General features: G+C 36.3%; 2 protein-coding genes across 7 annotated transcripts; one reads left to right on the top strand and one right to left on the bottom strand.

The window, feature by feature from the left end:
- Positions 1-258: 258 nt before the first annotated feature.
- On the bottom strand, positions 259-10,369 carry LOC112567998 (lathosterol oxidase-like). 5 transcript variants are annotated; one of them, XM_025244975.1, is made up of 5 exons: positions 10,147-10,369; positions 8,036-8,189; positions 7,353-7,485; positions 6,344-6,573; positions 259-6,008 (listed from the first exon to the last, which is right to left on the bottom strand). In XM_025244975.1, exons 1-5 carry the CDS (start codon positions 10,221-10,223, stop codon positions 5,703-5,705), a joined length of 900 nt encoding a protein of 299 aa, XP_025100760.1. In that variant the 5' UTR covers positions 10,224-10,369; the 3' UTR covers positions 259-5,702. The 5 variants fall into 5 exon arrangements, with proteins under 5 accessions (XP_025100760.1, XP_025100762.1, XP_025100763.1 ...); XM_025244977.1 differs by having other exon boundaries at positions 8,036-8,338; positions 10,147-10,307; XM_025244978.1 differs by lacking the exon at positions 10,147-10,369 and adding an exon at positions 9,513-9,583 and having other exon boundaries at positions 8,036-8,338.
- A 73-nt stretch (positions 10,370-10,442) lies between these two features.
- On the top strand, positions 10,443-16,913 carry LOC112567997 (omega-amidase NIT2-like). 2 transcript variants are annotated; one of them, XM_025244974.1, is made up of 9 exons: positions 10,443-10,539; positions 11,813-11,931; positions 12,074-12,194; positions 12,860-12,951; positions 13,119-13,212; positions 13,404-13,478; positions 13,860-14,037; positions 14,658-14,713; positions 15,281-16,913. In XM_025244974.1, the coding sequence occupies exons 2-9, from the start codon at positions 11,836-11,838 to the stop codon at positions 15,451-15,453; spliced, it is 885 nt and encodes a 294-aa protein (XP_025100759.1). In that variant the 5' UTR covers positions 10,443-10,539; positions 11,813-11,835; the 3' UTR covers positions 15,454-16,913. The 2 variants fall into 2 exon arrangements, with proteins under 2 accessions (XP_025100759.1, XP_025100758.1); XM_025244973.1 differs by lacking the exon at positions 10,443-10,539 and adding an exon at positions 10,813-11,168.
- Positions 16,914-16,964: the final 51 nt, after the last annotated feature.

Raw genomic sequence — 16,964 nt, 5'->3', positions numbered from 1 at the left:
GCTCCAACACTTTATTTACTATATTTTGTCTCAATTTTGTAAACTAATTTAGTGTATGCAATCAACCATCTTCGTGTTTGTTGTACCTTGTTTGTGTTTATTTGCTTTTTATATATATTCGTGATGGAGCAAAGGTTTGATCACAATTTAAATATTTGTATATTTGTCAACAATTGAGTATGTTCTCTAGGTGTAACCGATTTTAATATATTGTATCTTTTGATGCAATCATAGAGATCCCTAGATTTTATTTTTTTTTGTTACTCAGTTTTGTCTCCCAATGTTTATAGAGATTTGAAGTTGCTTTTCTTCAGTAAAGACTATTTTGATTTATTCTGAAGGCATTTTGTGAAATCTCAAGTGATATTTTCCTGCTAACAGCCCACTGATGCATAGCAAGTTGCAATAGCAGTAATTGTGATCATGCAGACTAAAATTTACATTCAAAAATTTTTAACTTTCTTTCATACCTCATTGAAGAAAAACTATTTCATGAAATATTGAACTACTTTTATTTTCATATTTATTTCTTGGCAAAGTCTGGTTCAAGTTGCAGTATCTCATTTATTGGAATAAATCTCAGCCTTTAAAAGAGAATTATTTCTATGTAGCAAACCTGTGAACTGCTTTCATTAGGGTATGGTACATTATACTGCATCCACACTTTTATATTATTATTTTATCTTTACTTAGGCACTGATTGTGGACAGTTTCTCTGTAATGATTTGAACTCATTGTGATCTATCAATCTTCTTTTTCTTTTTTTAACTGTAAACACATTTCCAAAGTCTATTCTTTTGTAGGCTTTAAGGTATGTGCAATACTATACAAAGCCAGTTTTATTTTTGTTTAGCTGCTTTGTCAGATGTTGAAATGCTCAAAAAATACTTTGTGAACGAGAGAGAAAATAGTACTACATTTCCAAGAGTAAAGGAACAGAACGATGATTGATCTCTGCCTTAGCATAATATATAATAAGAGATGAGATTTAAAAAACTGAACTTCTACCATACAATGTATAAAATCAGAAGAGAAGAGAGGGTTAAAAAACACATACATTTCTCCTAAACTTTGTGCTATCTTGCAAATGTCTACACTTCTAATTATCCAAGAGCATTACTCATAAGATCACATTTTTTTGTATGTGAGATTGTTTAAGCTTATGAACAAACAGGTATATGTTTAAAGTATCAGTAGTATCTGTGTAAACACATTGGTTGTTATGGCAGTTTTTTAAAAACTGCTCATTATTTTCATTTACCTGAATATTGTGGTTTTGTATTTTTTCCCCAGAAAATGACATTTTCTTACAGCTTATTTGCTTATTAGTACTTTATAGCTAATAAAATAAAATGTTTTGTTACACAGTTTCTGTTTTTATTTATTCAGTTTCCCCACAAACCTACTTCACACACATATACAAACAATGGTCATGATCTTTCATTATGGAAAGCTATAAAACAGATAAAAAGTGTTTTCATCCCTTATTTGAAATAAGATCAACATCCAATTGGGAAAATAGCACAAGCAGAGCGATCACAAGGAACTTAACATTTACAACTGCTTACAACAGAAAACTAGTGAAATAATGCTTCTGTACATCTGATAAACGACACTTTGGCACTGATCTAAGTTTAATGTATCACATACCTCATTGCTGACCCTATTTCCCAGCACAAAGAATCCTAAGGAAGTTGAGGGGTGGGTGTCAACCAGCAAGCAACCACCTGTTAAGGTAACTGAGAATAATGTATGTGCCACCCACAGTGAAAAAGACTGGAAGAAAGTGTCCTTAAAAAAAAAAGTCTGTAAAAAAAGGTATAAGTGTGTTGTCTGCACTTGTATGTGTGCTTTCTTTCATGGAATTAATGTTAAAAAAAATTATTTCTATCAGTGCTTGTCAAGTTTATGTAAGAAGTGGATTGGTATTGATAAAGGAGACAGTTTATTTTTCTCAAAAGAGTTTATTCAAATGCATACCATTGAATGATGTGAGCAGGATGAGCATAAATTTTAAGCAAGTCGCAAAAACATAAAAGACTGGCTGACAAGATGTTTTGGTTGGGATACTATAGCACAGCGTTCTACACTAATTGCATACAGCCAACCTTTCAACAGATTTGGCTGAAGGTGAAGTGGGACATTGCCTAGGTTATAAGCACCAACATCAGTAACACTTTGAAGTCAGATAGTACTATTACCTGAGCTATGACAGTTACTATTCTTGTGAGACAGATTTCCTTGTGTGATCCCACGATGATTTTTCTTAGACAGTCCAGGTATGCTATAAAGACATCTAGTGATGTTATCTATAATGACAACTCCTCATGACTCACAACTAGCAAGCCTCAGATTGTAGCTAAAAATAAACAGTACACCAGTTACTTTTAATGCCTTCCTAAATAATCCCATGACAAAATCTCATGAAGATGTTCAAGGATACAAACTGTATAGGCACAAAATAATCCCTATATATGTCCGTAGTTTAGGAAGCTATGTACTAGCTACAGACTAAAATATTTTTGGCTGGGATTTTATAGGGGGTTTGTTTGGGAGGAGGAGGAAGATTTTTGTTGCAACCTGGGACCTCTCAGTAAGTGTCCCATCCACATCTTAGTTCAACGACAGAGGTGTGCATGAACACTACATTTATGTATGCCTCCAAAATTTGAAACTCATGCTCAGAAATCTTCCAGAGTACTTTGTACTGTTTAAAAAAATGCTCACTTGAGTTAATGACCTTTTTTTAAAAAACACACATACAGAATTTGTGAATTTATATTACATGCACTTTATTCACTTCATATGAACTTAATAACCAAAGTGCAAACATGTACAGATGAACTGTTAGGTGCCGTTACTTTATTGTCATTAAAGATACATTTTCCATGGCAGATGACAATGGCTTGATTTCTCAGTCATTAGAAGGAAGTTTGAGACCATTCATATGTTACTCCCATAATCAATATTTTATTTGTTTTCTTCTCCATGCTTTCATACTTTTGATTTAAAACCAAAAACATAGTTTAAGCCCTGAGATAACTCAAGCTGCTGATCAGCATAAAATTCTACAAAACAATAACACATCACAAATACATATTATAAAAAACATGCAAGCAGGCAGGAAGAGAATGAAAGCGTTCAGGGAAAAAATCTTTAGCAGAAGCTAAAAAATAATCTTTGTGTCATGCAAAATACTCACACTTTATAAAAGACACTACTTTTAAAACAATATTCTCAATAATCTGAATGTTTCAAAAATGTTTCCTTCAAGTAAATATGTGAAGATGCAGCTTCACAAGCTATATTTTTCATGGAAAATTTTTCAATAACAAAAGAGCTATACATGTTAAGAAACAACTGTTGAACTTGACGTTTATGCTCATGATGACCACCAGGTTTATATCACTTGGCTTAACCAAGTTCAAGTAACTGTGCAAAAGCAGGTAACACATAAGAAAATAATCAGCAATAAAACTGATCAGTAGACAGGTTTTGATTCCTGCTGACTGACAACTGTAGTGACCTTTGAAAATCGGAATATTAGAATACAATACTATTCACACTATGTTCAGAGGAGAACATAAAAGTTTCCTATTTCTTTGGCATAGGTACTGAATAAGTTAAAGTAATGCTTTGGCTATGCAGAACAAATTTTTGGTGAAAGTTTCAGACAAGCTTCTTCAGAAGCATATGGCAAACTTTCTGCCTCGCACACTGCAGGCACTCACATTTCTGCTTGGTACAGTCTGCACACCACAAGCACCAGCTGGCACCCATTAGTTGTCTGGAGATAGCATGCCACATGCACAGACAAGGCCTATTGCAAACGATTTCAAACTGTAGGAGAGGGTGTGGAGAAAAGAACCATCTAGCTCATCGAGGACATAGCGAAATTCCAGTGACGCTCATGTTTGCATGGTACAAACATTTGAAAGCACAAAAGAAGCACATGACAAAAATGTTCAATTCAGCATATCAACTCTGCAGCGTGCAAAGGCAGCCATTACACTGATCTGTGTTGTTGCACGTGCCTGATAATACTGTTTTATTAACAGTGAACGTATTCAACATGACACTGAAAATTTAACAAAAGATTGTAGCAAAGCTAAATATTGTAAGTTTTTTGGATAATGAAAAGCCTCTCCACTCTACTTCAACACAATCCTTTTCATGATTACCTTGCCTTGGGTTTTTGTTTTCTTTTTGGGCTAATAATCGATCTGTGTTATTGGATTAGAGGGGATTTTTCTTTGCATCATATACTATTTCTAATAAGTTATCATCACTGATCTCTACCAGAATCGTGGCACATACTCTGTTTGCTACTAGTCGCCAAATGCTCCTACAGAGTGCAAAGGGTATCACAGGTTCTTAGAGAAGCCTCAGTGGATTCTTCCATTGCAGTGTGCATGGTTTTAAGTGGGAAGGCAGATAATTTCTGAGGTGGCAAAGGCAAAGTTAGTTGCTATACTAACTAAATTCATACTAACTCTAATTCATTCAGTTGGAATATGGGATGGAATGTTTTAGAGCTGGTGCATACATTTGTGAAGGGCCACAAAGAACATTTACAACCAAAAGTGGCTTCTCTTACTCTTTACATAATGGAGAATTAAAACCAAAGTGCTGCACACCAAACTTTGAAATTTATTCCCCAGACCACGCTAGCATAAAAAAAAAACTTACCAAAATATTGCTCTTTAAAGTATTTAATGCAATTTCTATCTGAAAGGACCGTTACCTTGCAATCTTTCAAAACAGGCACACATACCCTGTTGGTACCCTAGCTGTAGGGTAAATGAGATCTCTATGGTTATTGAACTATATCATTAACATATTGTTCACAAAGAATGACTTTTCATGTGACACAGAGTCAGACTTTGTTGATCTCTTTAACCACCTACTGGACAAATTTCAGTGGGCTCAGAATAATACCCGTTTCACTGTCTTCTGCAGACAAAAAGAAGACCATGCTACACCCTCCTCTGGGAGCTTCACTGGTTGCCAGTCCAAACTCACGCAGATGAAAACATCGTCATGCTGTGCTACCATTGTCTTCACGGCCTTGCCCAGCACACTAGTCTGAATGACTCTTGCCTTACCATTGAATCTGGTCTTTTCAGTCTGATTGTCCTGCCATTCTCTCTGTGCCACTGTGTCTACGTTCAAAGCTTTCAAATCCAGTCTCAAAACCCATCTTTTAAGCAATAACTTGCATAATTAGGAGTACTATTCACTCACTCCTGAGTTCATCAATGCACTTAGCTCATATTTCTGGCATGGTGTCATCTGTTTTCCAATGCTTTTGTTTCTTGTATGAACTTTTGGTTTACATGTATTTGTAATTATTCATCTGCAGTGCACTGGACTCACATTTAAAAGGGGAAATGCACTTTAAAAAATACTGCTTCATTCAGAAACCCAACAGATTTTTCATCTAGGAAAATATCATCTGTATTCTTCGCTTAATTACTCAGATCATAATTGTATCATGCTGTCCTTAATAAAAAATCAGTAAACAATCATTATTATCACAACACCAAACATCTAAAGAATCCTCTCCACATAAAATAATTTAAAAAAATGATTAAAACTACTTTCCCCACAGACATAGCAATAAACTACAGTGTAAATAATATTCACATAACATTTCTTCCGAAAATGTAAACAGTTCTGCATCTGAGCACCAGCAGGGAAAATCAATTTTCTTTCTTTGTGTCTCCATTTGTCACCTGCTTCTCAGAGTCACACTTTAATTTTTTCTTATTTAAAACTTCATCGAGAGGCCCTCTTCCTTCAAAAGCAGTTGGGTTGCAGAACGAGCCACCAATGTGGTCCCAGAGGGTAAAGAACTGTCCATAGTTGTAGTTGTAGAAGAGGTGATGGTCTGTGTGATGGGCACTGCCATTAATAAAGGGCTGCAAACATTTTGGGACGCTGTAGACCCCATCATGTATGGATACCGTCCAGAAGTTGACAAACACAAATAGGACCAAGTAGGTAACCTGAAATTCGTCCCCACGACCATGTTATTTTGTAATAAAAAGATCAATTTCCATGCAATCTGATGTTATTCTTAATAAAGTATATTTGGCATGAACAATAATGGTTTTCAATGTAAATTTCATTAAAGAATAATACTGATTTATAAACAAATTACTGCAATGTTGTACAGGAGATCATCAAAAAAAAAAAAAATTAGCACTAGCACAGTGTTACAATGCACTTTATTCTGATGCTATTTTCTAGCATTTTAATTTTTCTTCTTTACAACTTTCTGAAATATTCCTGCTGATTGTGTTTTCTAAAGTCTTCATATGTGTAAGACCTATTTACATACCTTGTGAAGGGGAAAAAGAAATGGATAGATGTGGTATGGACATGACTGTAAAAAACCATCCACTGGGTGGAAAGCATGGCTGGCAAATGGGGTTGGGACTTTCCAGGTGTGGTGTGTCTTGTGCAGGTAGCGGTAGACAGAGCGATGGTGCAGCCCACGGTGTATCCAATAGATGAAAGCATCCGTGAAGGCCACAAAGGTGAAACAGCTCAGAACTACCCAAAACCAGCCTGCGTGAAATCAAACAAAGATTTGTAGGGACCCTGAGCTTCTTCTTTGACATATAAACCAATCAGTTCATGCTATGAAATCATCTTGTAATTTAATAATTCTCTGGGTTCACATCATAAAACAAGGCCAAAAAGACGATTTGCAGCAGACTCAACAAAGGAGAAAATACCTTTTCTTTAAATAAAATATCAGAATCAGAAAGAAATTAAACAAACAAAAGGGTAAAGGAGATGGCAAGATTAGTTTATGTGACAGAAGAAAACCCCAGAAATCAATTGAAATACAGATATATATATATTAAGGGCAATCTCTATCTGCAAAGCATTCATTATAATTAAAAAGATTGACACACACACACACAAAACGATTGTTTTACTATGACGGCCAAAAAAATCCATTAAAAAATTTTCAATGCAACATATCCTAGATCGTACCACACAAAAATCATTCTGATTTTGCTGTCTGTTGCCATGAGTCTATATATTTGTTGATATAACTGGACTTTGTGTGTGAACTTGTGCTTTGAGCATTTTTAATCTGCATTCAGATGTTATTTTTATTTGTGTAGAGTGCACTGAGTCTACTCTATAGTGGAGAAATGTGCTAAGTAAATCTGCATTATTATTAGTGGTATTGAACACGTATGCATATAAGTGCTGTACTCATATGTACTGTACAAAGTACACATTAATACTGATGATGATAACTTGTAAATTATCCCAAGGCTAGAACGAATATGGATGCTTATGGATGGAAGCAGAGAAATGAAGAAACTAACCTAGAGGTGAGTCACCAACATTGTCATATAGCTTGCTGTACCCACGTACTTCCACAAAAAAGACCGCCACTGTCAGAATACTCATTAAAGGAACTGACTTTACTGTGCATATTATTTCTCGACGTATCTGGTTCTGTTAAAAGAAAATTCCAAGGAGCATGTATGTGATACAAAGAGAGAAAAAAAAGGAAGAAAAACTAAACATACTATATTTATAACAATGGCATAATACATGTATATTAATCCACATGAAGATATGTTTCAATATCTAGTACTCAAAGATGGCACCATGCAGTGCATTAATATCACATACTTAAAAAGCTCCAAAATGCAGGAAAACATTATCTTCAAAAACTTATATCTCAACAATCCAACAGTATTCCTGTCTAAAATCTGGTAAATTAAGATCTTGCAATAAATCCAGAAAATAATTTTGCACTTGGGTTTAAGTCAGCCTTTAAAAAACAAATTATGTTTTCTTACAATTTAAATTGCTTTATGTTCAATAAAATGTATCCTTGCAATACTGTAACTCACTAATGTATAATGACTATTGTCTGACATAATGGTGACATGTTTTAGTCCAAGACTATAAAGAAAGTTAGTCACAACGAAGTAAGATTGTATACAATAATAGTAGAAATGTAACATCTATGTCACTTTTTAACTATTGTTCAACTTACTCTGAGAATCTGTGGATGCTCCAGCAGACGTTGGTCATAGACAGCATAGAAACTAATGGTGGCCATTGCAAAATACAGCAAATAACCACCAACACTTGCGATGAGGAATAAACTGATTAGCTGACGCCAGGGGTCATCTTCTGGCCAATCCTTGCTGTACACATAGGGAGTCAGGAAGTAGTAGTCTACTGTGTGCAAGACCAGATCCATTGCTATTGCTGTTTTTCTATACAGTGCTACTTAGTTTAAAAGGTCTGCTGACAGGGCAAGAAGGATGTACAGCTGCACCACCTTCAAGTTGCACTAGAGAAAGGAATAAAGCATTGTCTTTTAATTTTATCAAAATCCAATATAATAATAATATGATTTATATAGCACATACTCACACTTGTAAAGAGTGTGCTCTTAGTACTCAAGACAAGAATGAGACCCGAACAACATACAAAGGATAGATGGATAAACAATTAATGATATTAATAAAAGATGAATATTAAAAGACATTAAAAAAATGAAAAGAGGAATCAGGTAACAAGAACTGGGGGAGGTTTGAAAATGGACTAGCACTGTGTGGACTGTTGTTGGAAGTAATAACATAGAAGATATGTGCTAATAGTTCAAATTTAAAAGATTCAATGGTGGATAGGTGGCAACAATGAAGGGGAGAGAGTTTCATTATTTTACTGCACAGCAACTAAAAAAAACTGTAAGCTGTTTTTCTGGTCACAGGAATAGTTAGGATACAGTCATCAGAGAAAAAGCTTAGTAGTCTGGCTGGGATGTAGGGGGAGACAAGATCAGAGAAATAGGGCAAGAGCCTACCAAAAAAAAAAATTAAAAGCGCTGACAGTTTGATCTGAATGCGAGAATGGATGGGTAAAGCAAGTACAGAAAACGAAGGAGAGGAGAGTGGCATAATAGGCAGACTGACAGACAAGTATAACTTGTCTATCAATGTCATGTCAGCAGTGACAATTAATCACTGAGTCCTGAAGTATGACGTAAAGGTGGTACGTTTGTTCACGTGCACTGCACGGTGCTTGCTGTCTTCCAGTTTACGACGTTTGAGAACCTCCTATCAATTCTATCAACTCTGTAACAAAAGTATAATGCTAGAACGATCTGATTTTTCTTGTTTCGATTATTCTTTTTTCGCTGCTTTCGTTCTGCTGCGCTCCGTTTTCAAAGCGAATCTAAACTGAAATCAAAACCAGTATTACATAATGGATTGATCGTTTGTTATAAAGTAAAAAGTGATAACACATTTATTACATAATCATAAAAACAAAAGGAAATAAGACCCAGCAGACGATGCATACAATGGACTCATATAAGAGTTAAATAAAATGTTTAGTCTTGTTCAGCTCACCTTCACCGGATAAAACACAAAAATATGAAATCGCTAGTTAAATTGCAATCCCTGTCAGCTGATCATATCGGCAATCACAGCACTTGCCGACAACGAACATAAACGACTTACTTCCAGTCATGTCATCGAAACTGCTTTCTGATTGGTCACTCTTGTCTCGCCATTGAGTTTGTAGAGTTTGTATTTACCACGATCAAGAAAATAACCGAGACTAAAATCATGATGGTGGTCGAGGCCTACGTGAGCAGCACGTCTGTGCTGTGCCGTTTCTTATTCGGTCTAAAATCCCTTGATATCAGCATGGTTTTGCCATGCTAAGAACAACAGTAACACACTGGATCCGATCAAAATGTTAGTCACACACTTTGGATAGCTTAAATACCTACAAGATGGTACTTGATGAAATCCTCAGGTCTATATGAAGAGCCATACATTTTTATTAAATGTCGACAGTTATTTCAGAAAAATTTGTCTTGTTTTATTTTTTGAACAATGATCAGTTGCTGTCAGCTGAGAGCAATGTGGGCAGTAAAGTCTGATGGTGGTAATCAAGGCCGCCGAGAGACAGCACGGGCCCCGGGGTAGACGATCTCGCAGGGCCCATTGTAATTGTAATTAAGTAAATGAGGAAAATGACATTAAGGATCAAAGTTGTAGCACCCAGCTTCAAAGAAAAAAAATCACGAGAGTGAGGAATGCTACAGCAACCTTTCTTTTAAAGGAAAAGAAGAAAAAACCCACTGACCAAGGTACACCGTCAGGCCTGGATGGTGGTGTAACGATCGAGTTGAGCGAATGCATAGAGCAGAATAATTTTGTCATCACACATTACACAGGAGACAACAAGTACACTATAAGATTGAGACGTACACTGTCACGTAGCAATCATGCAGTACAGACGGCAAATACCCTGGCCTAAAATATCGACACACGTAACATTCACAAACAACGTCGATATGTTAATTAATTATGCCCTATATAACCCCCGTGATAAACTAGTGTATTAACCACTACGCTACCGGGCTTGCGCGTTTTGATCAAAATACTTTAATTCGCACTACGAAGGGGGAGGAAACCGACGCATCCGTAAAATACCACCGATGGGATCGACGACAGGTCATGTGAAAAGACTAGAACAGTACGTGTCTCCCGAGCCGAGATCCTGATGAAAAGCGAGTGTTTATCCACTACATTACCAGGCGCCCCTCTCAACCCATTGGTTGGTTTAGTTAGTGCTTCCAACTTGAGGTGATTTCGCACTACGGGAGTGGGGAGGAGAAAACCCCCCACGCCCAGCCCTGCGGACAGGTGTCACATATACAGACAAGACGATGACCCTGCGTTTCTCAGTGCAGTGGTGACGAGCGGGCAAGATCGTTAGGTTACCTATCTACGTCCATGGTGTATTGCTCCCTGTATCATACAGGCGGTCCGGTAGCGTAACGGTCAGCGTCTGCGTCTGTCACCGATACACTGACGGTGTCCTTTGTTTAGCACTCGTCTAGGGCACGCTGTTCTTTCTCTGCATCTCACGTCAGTTAATAGGGCTGGCTACCTTGCCGCGATATTAGGTGTAGTTGCTGGCTCGGCGTAAAACACCCGTTCCCCCTACCCTCCGTACCATATACTCAAATGGCTCTATTCTCAAGTCGAAGAGTTTGTTGTTGGTAGAGTGCAAAGGTTCGTCAGGACCACGAACTTGGGACTCAGCTGTAGCCCTCTACGTCTATTCTTCCTACGAAAAACAAAAATCCAACATGCCTTCAAGTGTGTTATCTTCGTGAGCTTTTCCATCTGCATAAAAAAAGTATTGCGTGTGGGCTTGCGAGAAAGAAGGAGAAAAAGCTTTAATGTTTTCATCAACATAGGAATACACCGTATCGATCGCTTGTATGGCTAAGGACTTTTAAAAAAAAAAAAATCCCATCTACACGAAAGTAATAATATAACATCCGACAAAGGAAAAGGAATCACAATTAAATTAAAATTAATCAAATAGAAAACCCATCTCAGTACTATTTGTTGCCCTTTTTGTAATCCACCTCCCATTTACACTTCATATAAAACAGTATCGAGTAAAGATCATTAGATTATCATTCAGCGACACAATCTGTATCAGATAAAGTCACCGTTCATTTCGCCCCAAGACCATTAATCACTAAATCAGTATATATCGTAATGTAGTCAGTGCTGGAGTGAGCTGTTTTATTGAAAGAAAATCATCTAAAATTCGTACTCTTTAACAAGTTTCATGAAGGTTTATTTTTATCATTTTGCTAATACATGCATTTTGTGCCCGCAAACATTTTGGTTGACTCAGAAGGTAAAGACTGTGCTTTAAAGTAAACAGCATTATTATATACATGTCTTATTACCCAATAGATAAATTGCTCTGTGTTTAATTTTTGTAGAATTCAATCTGGCATTGCTGCAAATGGCAGTAGGAACTTCTAAAGTTGACAATCTAGCTCGAGCTGTGGGAATGGTCAAACAGGCAGCGGGTAAAGGTGCAAATCTTGTAGTTTTACCGGTAAGCTTATCACTCACTATTCCTTCTCCCATAACTGTGTGTGAGAGAAAGAGAGAGTGCATGTGCAGAGTGGTGTGTGTTTACTTAGTTTCATGCAGCTGCACTTTTGCTGAATTCGCTGCCGACATTGCTTTTTTCACAGGAGTGTTTTAACTCTCCGTATGGCACCAGTTATTTCCCTGAATATGCTGAAACTATACCAGGGCCTTCTACTCAAACTCTCTCACAAGCAGCCAAAGACAACAATGTCTTTCTTATTGGTGGTAAGACATACAATGTTTTGCTGTCACTTCAAAAAGCATGTTACTGAATTGGCATTTATACCAAGAGTAGTTGTAAATGGATATTAGTGGTGTATGTGTGTGCTGTTCAAGTCCAAGTTGATTACAACCTGTGATATGTCATAGCTTCATCTGTGGTTTCTCCTCAGCCTCTGTCAAATATAATCTCTCTCCATCGAGATTCTTTCATTTTTCATCAGACCACACTTTCTTAAACCTACCAAAATGATTTGCAACAATCCTTCTGCTATGATGAACCCAAACAGTAGAACTTGCTGTCATTCCCATTATGAACCATTTGGTTCCACTTCAAAAAAAATCTAGAAATACCTATTTCATGAATTCCACTTTAGCCATAGTCCAATTGCCCATGGTTAAGATATGTATACTCTGTATTTGTGCTTTAGGATTTTTATTTTGACAGTACAAAGTAACACTTAAAGCAAAAGTCCATCTCACATATAACAATAATAGTAACCGTTTTTAGAAGAGAGATGGGTTTTTTATGTTTATGAAAATAAGTGAACTGTGCAGCCAATCTAGCATTCAAAAGAATCAAATATGAGGTAGATTATGCTATAAGATGTATAATTATGTTAGTTATCAAAGCGTATTTTAATAGACCAGTTTTTGTTGTTGTCTTTAAGGATCAATTCCAGAGAAATCCAGTGATGGTCGACTGTACAATAGTTGTCCTATATTCCGTCCAGATGGAACTATGGTAGCTGTTCATCGAAAAGTAAGGTTATAGGAGAGTTCTTGGGGCTTTTTTGTTTGTTTATTTTTCAGCTGGTACATACCTAATGTTACAGGCTTACAGGGTAAAAATGCAAATATGAGACAGTATGCAGGAATTTTATTAACAGATGTTAGCATTAGAACACATTTGTCTTTATTATATTTCAGATCCACTTATTCGACATCAATGTTCCTGGAAAGATCAAGTTTCAGGAATCAGAGGTCCTCAGTCCTGGAAATACTCTTACCATTTTTGATACACGTATGTTAAACATTTGAGAAGCTTAGTTCAGCTTTTTTAAATGTCTTGATTGCTTGACAGATCTGAATGTGTCCATGAGAGTGTTTGTCATATAGCACTAGACATCTTATTACAGGATTTGTGTACATGAGGAATAATTTACATATATTGTATCAACAACAAGTAGTTTATAGTCTGTTTCCTTATTACAGCATTCTGTCACATTGGAGTTGGCATCTGCTATGACATTCGCTTTGCTGAGTTGGCACAGCTTTATGCTAGAAAAGGTAAGAGAAATAATATATCAAATATATATCAAATCTTGGGCATTCATAATCATTGAAAGACTATAGGTGTATTGCAAAACTAGTCAGTAAAACAAGCTTTAGGCCAACAACTTTAGATACTGAATGTATAAGAGATGGACTTCATTATAGATTTTTTAGGTTTCAAAAGCCTCTAGGTAAGAAAAAAATTATGAACTAGACAAAAATAATAACCAAGGAATGAGATTCTAGAACAACTAAAATTAGTGTCCTGTTTTGTCTGAGGAAAGAAGGACAATTATATATAGTTTAATTTGAAAAACACTTTCAGTCTTTGTCAAGTTTGTCTTGTTTCGCATAGCAGTTAAGATTTGTTAATTCTTGTAATCACTGGTCTACCAGGTTGTAAGCTGCTGGTGTATCCAGGTGCTTTCAACATGACTACAGGCCCTGCCCATTGGGAAGCCTTGCAGAGAGGACGAGCTATTGACAACCAGGTGTATGTCGCAACTGTCTCCCCTGCTCGTGATGACTCGGCCTCTTATGTGGCCTGGGGACATTCCACTATTGTCAGTCCCTGGTGAGAATGCCAAAAACACATAACCATGTTAGCCTTAAAACTGCACATGTTAACATATTCACAGGTATTTGTATGCATGTATGCACATATGAGCATGTGTGTAGCTGTGTGCACAGGTATATGTCACACCAACATACCTGAATGTACAGTGTACTCATTTCTTTAGATCAAAAATGTGAATGGTGATTTCTAGGAGTGATATTCTTACAGATCTTCTGTAACTTTCACTTGCTTCCTACATAAGTAAATGAGTGTGAGAGTAAAAATGAAATGTTGAGGAAGTAGTGCAACAAATGGGGAAGCAGTCTTAAAGACCAAACTTCCACTGTCCAGAAACAAAGAGTGTTTTAATCCAGGGAAGGGTGGTAAGGGTATTGTCAGGCTAGATGGAAGCCTGACCACACCTCCCTTACAGATGTCAGCTTCTACTTTAGACCCATCCTGGTCCCATGAACTGAACACCCTTTTTCCAGTAAATAATGAACTAGCAGGTATTGTTTTAAACATTTATTTACTTTGGTGTGTTCTTCCCGTGTCTTCTTGTCATTTCTTAATTCTTAAAGCCAAGAGTAAAAAATTCCATGTTTTAGTTGATGACTGTGTAAATAACCTGTCTATAGGGGTGACATTGTGGCTACAACTCAGCATGGTGAAGAAATTGTGGTTGGCGAAATAGGTAATGTAGTCTTTACATCTACTTTTTATGTTTTATATTATGAACCACTTTAAAGTTATGTGCAGCTGTGTTCTTCCCCCATCTTCTCCTTTTCACTCTGCTTAGAATGCAGGCATCTGTTCTTACAGTCTAATTCTTTTTCTGTTTGCTTATATTTACAAACTTGTTTTCTCAGTCTTTACTGTTTTCTTTGCTGCTTTTCTAGTGAGTTTTAACTTCATTTTGTATTGACATTTCATTTTCTTTGTTTTATTGCAAATATTTCATTTATGGGACAGCCACAGTTTTGATATTTTTGTGACAATTTTCTGTGATCCTACTTTTTTATGAAGTATAAAACTGATATAAATTTCAGATATGCTGTCAGCAGATTACTGGTTAATGTCTTCATATGGACCAAGTTGAAGAAGTTTACTAAATGATTGCTGTATGCAGTCACCAGAGGCAGGATCTCTGTAAATTTGTTGATGTTTATGAAAGCTCTGAAAATGATGGTGGTAAGTAGCTTAACATCTTCAAAGCTATCGTAACTTTTAAAAACAAAGTATGCATCAATCTATTTTCCAGATATGGACCGAGTTGAAGAAGTTCGTTCAATGATTCCCATATGCAGTCAGCGGAGGCAGGATCTGTACAAAGTCATTGATGTTCATGAATGCTCTGAGAATGGGATGGAAGATAGCTTAAATTTTTACCAAGCTACCATCACTTCTGTTTTTTACTTTGTCCATCCAAGATAATTGCATTCTGAAGATTGGGAGGTTGTGGTTTTTATTTTTTGACTGGAGTAGAGGAGAGCATCATATCCAGTGCACTTAGAGCTGATACTCTAGAAATATTTTGTCTTTGCTTGTGATGGGATATTTGTTGTGAAATACATGTGCTGAATGTTTCTGGCTAAAAACCACTAATGAGTGTTGGCCAACTTTTAATGCAATGTTTGTGCATTTACAAGAATTGAACAATGTTTTGCTTTATCTGTGCTGTTCTTCAGCATATAGCTATATTTAATGGGTATCTGATGCTGGGATATTGTCCCAGTATTTTATTCAGTCCCTTGTATTAAATTTAATCCTTAACTCAGTTCATTTTTTTTACAATCGATATTTTTGAGCCTCTTGTTTGCCAGTTGTTGAAGAAAAAGGAAAACAAGGTGAAAGTGTTTCTTTAGTTGTGGACCTAAGCTATTTAATATGTAATTCTGACCACTGTTGTGTTAATGTGGAGTGACTAAAGGCTGCGTAATTACTATGGTTACGTACAGTGTGTTAACCATGGTACATGTCAGCTTTACATGTTTTCTTCTATTCAGACTACATACTAGAATGAATGTGTTTAGTTTAGTCCTCGTTACTCCTGGAGGAGCATAGGGCCACAGCAGAATGATTACAATTACTGAAGTGTAATGTATTGTGGATAAATACCTCTGATCTTCCAATATGTATATAAATAAAAACTGCACATTAAGTGGGTTTTAAAGTTCATACCAGTTGTTACTGTTTTCTTGGTGATTTCAAACTGAATGACATCAAGACAAATGAGATTGTGACAAAGGACTTAAAATCAGATGTTTTATACTGGTTTAATTTTGAAATGTGTGTGACATTTTATTATCTAGAAACAGATTATATTCTAAAAGTAAGCATCGGAAGTGAATCATGTTCTTAGTTATCTAAATTTCATGACTTTAAATTTATGTCAATCTGATGATGTATTCAAGACAGATTTGGAGCTGAGCTATGTAATAAATATAGCAAATATTTACTATTAATGTAGTTCAAATAGTTGATCGGGGGGTTTCAGTTCTTGTTGTGTTTGTGTGGTACCTGTTTAGTATGGTAAAGACTTGGTTGCTGGCTCAACGTAAAACACCATTTCCCCTCCACATTTTGTACTAATGTTGTTGATCACCAAGAGCAAGGTGCATTCTGTAGCCAAGACACAATCTTGGGAGCTAATGCTGAGTTGAGCAGATAACTATTCTGTGATGAATTTATGGTCTTCATATTACCTAAACCGGCGTGCGCAAAAAGGGCAACAGTAAACACTGTATTAGCATGTTATATATTTTAAGTGAAGTAGTGGACCCTAATGTCGTGATGGTTTTAAAGTATGCCGTGCTGAAACTCCACAACACACTTTGATTCATTTATACTTGGAATCACATACTCATTGCATTAAATGCTTTAACTTCTTTTGAGTTGGTCATTGGTGGTTTTTATTAGGTCTGCATGTTTTTAAGGCAGATAAT

The sequence above is a fragment of the Pomacea canaliculata genome, linkage group LG7, assembly GCF_003073045.1.
Source record: "Pomacea canaliculata isolate SZHN2017 linkage group LG7, ASM307304v1, whole genome shotgun sequence".
NCBI classification, from domain to species: domain Eukaryota; kingdom Metazoa; phylum Mollusca; class Gastropoda; order Architaenioglossa; family Ampullariidae; genus Pomacea; species Pomacea canaliculata.
This window is presented reverse-complemented; position numbering and strand designations above follow the sequence as displayed.

Excerpts from the sequence above, each read along its gene's own strand:
- LOC112567998 (XM_025244975.1), bottom strand. The coding sequence starts at position 10,223 with ATGACAAAATTATTCTGCTCTATGCATTCGCTCAACTCGATCGTTACA. Across the intron at positions 7,486-8,035 it reads AGCATCCACAGATTCTCAGA|AACCAGATACGTCGAGAAAT; the intron begins GTAAGTTGAACA and ends TTCTTTTAACAG. Across the intron at positions 6,009-6,343 it reads TTCTTTTTCCCCTTCACAAG|GTTACCTACTTGGTCCTATT; the intron begins GTATGTAAATAG and ends GACGAATTTCAG.
- LOC112567997 (XM_025244973.1), top strand. Across the intron at positions 13,479-13,859 it reads ACAGCTTTATGCTAGAAAAG|GTTGTAAGCTGCTGGTGTAT; the intron begins GTAAGAGAAATA and ends CTGGTCTACCAG. Across the intron at positions 14,714-15,280 it reads AATTGTGGTTGGCGAAATAG|ATATGGACCGAGTTGAAGAA; the intron begins GTAATGTAGTCT and ends TCTATTTTCCAG.